This window comes from Watersipora subatra, chromosome 6 (assembly GCF_963576615.1).
Source record: "Watersipora subatra chromosome 6, tzWatSuba1.1, whole genome shotgun sequence".
NCBI lineage: Eukaryota > Metazoa > Bryozoa > Gymnolaemata > Cheilostomatida > Watersiporidae > Watersipora > Watersipora subatra.
This window is the reverse complement of record NC_088713.1, coordinates 41,960,001-41,964,554: the sequence shown is the minus strand read 5'-3', so window position 1 is coordinate 41,964,554 and position 4,554 is coordinate 41,960,001. Positions and strand designations below refer to the sequence as shown.

The window sequence follows — 4,554 nt, the reverse complement described above, 5'->3', positions numbered from 1 at the left end:
AATGGCCACCTCCCCTATTTTCTGGTGAAATGAAAACAAGGACTAAAATTTCTGCTTCCTACAGAGATAATAGATCAGGTGAGTAACTAATTTATTGTTTGACTTTTTCTACATGCCTTTCTGGTCATGATATTAAGTGTTCATGGTATAAAAAATAAAACTTGGTAGAAGATATTATTTTTAAAACTACCTGTTACACCGGCGTAACATTGGGCTTGAAAGACAATGCTACCTAATATTATGATTATTATTCGCTATGCTGTCAAGCTATGATAGAGCCTTGCGCTTACTATTATATTTACTTGTATGCATAAAACTGTTCTTTCAGTCACCATACATTCTCCATTATAGTGACAATGGCCTCTGCAAGTGGCGGTGGTAGCAACCAGTGAGCCAGGCTAGTATGTGTGCAGAATATAATAGACATGGTCAACTGTGTTGAGAGTGACGCCGATAATATTTTGGAAGAGGATAGCGATGCTGATGAAGTCACGCTCATTCTTTATGACTTTGACATGTATACCGGAGGTAAAGCCGAAGAACCGAGTTGAGACAGGGGGCTGACGTTATCATTTTCCTTTAATCAAAAAGCTAAATGAACAAGGAATGCTGTACACCAGTACAATGCGATCAAATCAAGTTCATGGGTGCAAAGTGAAAGACAAAAAAACACTCAAAAAACTTGGCAGCGGAAGCTATGATCGCAGTGTTGAAGAGGTCAGCAACATGTCTGCCGTCTGCTGGTATGACAATAAAGCTGTAACTTTGTTCTTTAGTCAAATTGGAGTTGAGCCTTTTGGGGAAGTAAAAAGATGGGACAAGAAACACAAAGTAAGCGTCATTGTTCCGCAACCGGCTGTCATCAATGACTATAATAGACACATGGGCGGTGTGGATCTGTTGTATGGATTTCTCGCCCGATATCGCTATTCTTTCTGGTCCAAACGCTGGTACACCTATCTGTTCTGGCATATGCTGATAATTTGCCTCATCAACACATGGTACAAAAGAGACTATAGACTGGTAGGAGCTCTGGAAAAAAAATGATGACGAGAAGACGATTTCAGGCAGCAGTAGCAGCAGCACTCATAAATGTTGATGGGTCCAAACCTGGGCACCCACGAACTTCTCTAGATGAAGCACAGCAGAAGAAAAAAACGTCAAATGCAATTGGAAACAGGTTTGGATATTCGCTTTGATGGCTACTCTCATTGGCCACACAGAGTTGAAAAGTGAGGGTGGTGCAAGCTGTGCCAGTCAAACCTCACAACAAACGGATGTACTAAATGCAATGTCAGGTTGTGTTATGTTGGAGATCGAAGCTACTTTCTGGAGTACCACACTAAATAATGGTCTTATTGTGGCCCAAAGCTTTGGCAATCGATATTATACATTTAGTGAGCTTACACTTGGCAACAATTTACATTCAGAATATTTTACACTTTATATTTGATTTATTGTAAATAAAAGCAGTTGTGACCCCAAAGCCCAATGTTACATACATGTTACACCCTGCCGATTCCATTCTAATAGTGGGTGAGCCGAAAATTTGGTTGTTGTAGCTAAATTGACCCTTCCCTGTTTTAAATTCAAAAGGAAATAATTTTAGTTTGTGTATATATGCATTTGGGTTCCAAAGGGTTAAAGACTCCTATTTTAGTTTATTGAGTCTCCAACGTTAGCAATTCGTACAAAGACAAAACTTTGTGCTTATAAGCAGAGCAGCATATAATTCAACTATAATAATACTCTATGAAAGATATGTTCTAAGAAAATGGAATTTTTTCTTTAGGGCTATCTAAAAATTAAAAATAACTTTAGGCTAATATGAGTCCCTAGACAGCGGATAGTTGACTTTTAGCATGTATCCAATAATTTTCCAAGTTGAGCTTTATATTTATTTTAACCCTACTATGAAGCTAAAACATCTGTCAGTTTAACTGTTTAGCAGCTATGCAACATTATGATTAGTTAAATTTAATGTTCTCAGTTTTTTATATTCATCTATTGTCCATTGCAATAAAATTTAGACAAATAGTTGTGGTTATTAAAAATCTAAAATTGGATTAGTGGGTGCAATGAAACGAGTGTTGCAGCAAATCAGAGCTGCACTGAGTCATCACAGTAGGTTTCCAGTGAGAAACAAAGCCAAGTGATCATCATAAGTAAACTTATAGATTTGTATTAAACGATTATTAATTATACACATTTCTGAATAAGTGTCTTATTATGCATCATCTGGTAAGAGGTGTCTCCAGGATTTTGGTAAGTAAAAATGTGTCATGAATCATAACACGTTAAAATTCACTTTTCTAAAATACTTGAATTTGTGAAGACACAATGTGAACGGGTTCCCGGAAAGGGTATTAATGGTGACAAGAAAAGCATCTATCTCTATAATGTTCTCTGGTAGATCATGCCTGCTGTTTAGTCTATTCGTTCTACAGGAATGAACAGTAAGAATATTGCCCTTTTAAAAGACAAAAACTTTCTGAGCATATATCTTACAATACTAAAAGGTCCTACTAAGTGTTTTTCAGACAGACAACCTGGTGGTTGTTACCAAAAAAAGGTTGAAACACATGAGACAGTGGACATAAAAGCAAAGCATCAGTCTAGGCTCTTGATTGTTTAATTTTTTCCACAAACAGAATCTGCATTCAATTGTGTGAGAATTGCCTTCTTGATCCATTTTACCTGAGGTTGAAGAATGAAAAGTCGCTATAAGTTTTAATTAGGTAAGCAGGTGCGATGAAAAATGTTTTGAGGCAAATGTGGTTATTTTATCAGAATTTAAAGCCTTTCAAGGTTTGTACCATTTTAATAAAATATCTGACAAGAAATAAAGTTGGTGAATCTGTTTCTAATTACAGTAATACTAACAAAAACAAATCTGTGGGATTTCGAGCAAAAATGGATATCATAAAATAATAGTAATACCGTATAACACATGTACTCATAAAAGATTATATTTGTTGGTGCTATCCGATCTTTTAGTCGTAGCAAAAGTCTTTCTAAGTAATGCACGAGCAAATGAAGTTTTAAATGTAGTAGCCACATCAATGAATGGGTCATCTAATTAAATTAAAGCGAAGAGGCAGCAACTGACCAATGAGTGCTTACATTTTGGATTTAGCTATTTTACGCCCTCAGTAAATTACTATACAGTAATAAAGTACCAAATTGGCAAGCTCATTCTAGCAAATGTCATCGACAAAAGCAAAATACAAAATCTTTAAATTTAAAGCTGAAACTTTAAAAACTGTAGGAACTAACTGACATGTTGCCAGAGATTTTGCATCAGCCAAAAGGTAACTCAACAAATAGAATTAAAAGCTGTAGATGTCACTTGACAATGACTACAGCAAATGGCCTTATTATGTCTGTAAAAATAGTGGGTGTTTGATAGTGTATGATGGTGGACTAAATTAATTTTAGCACTTTTGTGCATTCTAAACGAAGTTTACAAATACAGCTTCTGAACTGTGTTTCTAGGCCACACCCCACTTTCAAAACAAAACTTTAGCTTCACTGTTATGTCTTAAGTGTGAGGCTTTAAGTTAATCTATCTTAAAACCTAGTGTCCAGTTAGTTTTCTACCAGATATATTATTCTATTATCTAATCCTGACTGACTCGATGCAAACAGTTGGCCACTGGCTATTAACAGCATTTGTGTAGTAATATAAAGTAGGAAATTTGTGGGAGAGTGTGGAAGTGTTCTTGTGGTTGCTCACAAATGTGACATATTCATGCCAAAAAGCTATCGGGTAGACACAGACTTGGATGACGGGATATTTAAGAAGGGAACTGATAAATTACAGAAGGTGTGGACACAGTGAATGATTACTACAAAACAACGAGGTTAATAGTCAACACTGCTACAATCTACTACAAATTGTGAGTTACTAAATAGTGAGGTTCGTACCTTTACATCAAATTACACGCGCTGTCATAATTATCAATTATTTTTGTAAAAAGTAAATAATTCGGTAAAAAAAGACTGACTCTAAAAGGGATGTATTCAACCAGTGATAATCTACATGTCTATTACATACAGTGCACTAAAAACACTCTCTCTGCAATTCCTTTAGCTAGAATAAGATGTCCGCTTGCATATCATTGTGTTTTTAGATGACTTTGTAGCCCTATTTTTGGTCTGAGCAAGCAATTACACTGTTGGCATTTGGAGGTGAGCATTTTACTGTGTGTCTGATGAGCTGATCTTTTTAATTTTGTCTCCGTCCAAACTCATCCATGTGTAATTCTTCTATTTTCAAAAGTGCTTGTTGTTTTTATCTTTCAGAGATCTTGAATACACATATTTGGAAGGGGTAAACTGACAAATGATTACTGAGAATGATTACAGAACAACGATGCTGACAGCCAATACTGATACAAATTACTAAAAACTATGAGTTACTAACTAGCCAAGTCACGTCTTTACATCAGATTAAACTCACTGTCATAATCATCACTTATGCTGGCAAGAAGTAAGTGGTTCAGGAAAATAAAGGTCATCTACATATTTACTATGGAGAGTACTCAGAAAGAA

General features: G+C 35.7%; 1 protein-coding gene across 1 annotated transcript; it reads left to right on the top strand.

Moving 5' to 3' along the window:
- The first annotated feature begins 425 nt into the window (after positions 1-425).
- Positions 426-1,047, top strand: LOC137398273 (piggyBac transposable element-derived protein 2-like). Its single transcript, XM_068084380.1, has 2 exons — positions 426-528; positions 656-1,047. Exons 1-2 carry the CDS (start codon positions 426-428, stop codon positions 1,045-1,047), a joined length of 495 nt encoding a protein of 164 aa, XP_067940481.1.
- Positions 1,048-4,554: the final 3,507 nt, after the last annotated feature.

What these genes read in the sequence shown, in the direction of transcription:
- LOC137398273 (XM_068084380.1), top strand. Translation starts at nt 426, where the DNA reads ATGGTCAACTGTGTTGAGAGTGACGCCGATAATATTTTGGAAGAGGAT. An exon ending in CTTTGACATGTATACCGGAG is followed by an intron (nt 529 to 655) that starts GTAAAGCCGAAG and finishes ATGGGTGCAAAG; the next exon opens with TGAAAGACAAAAAAACACTC.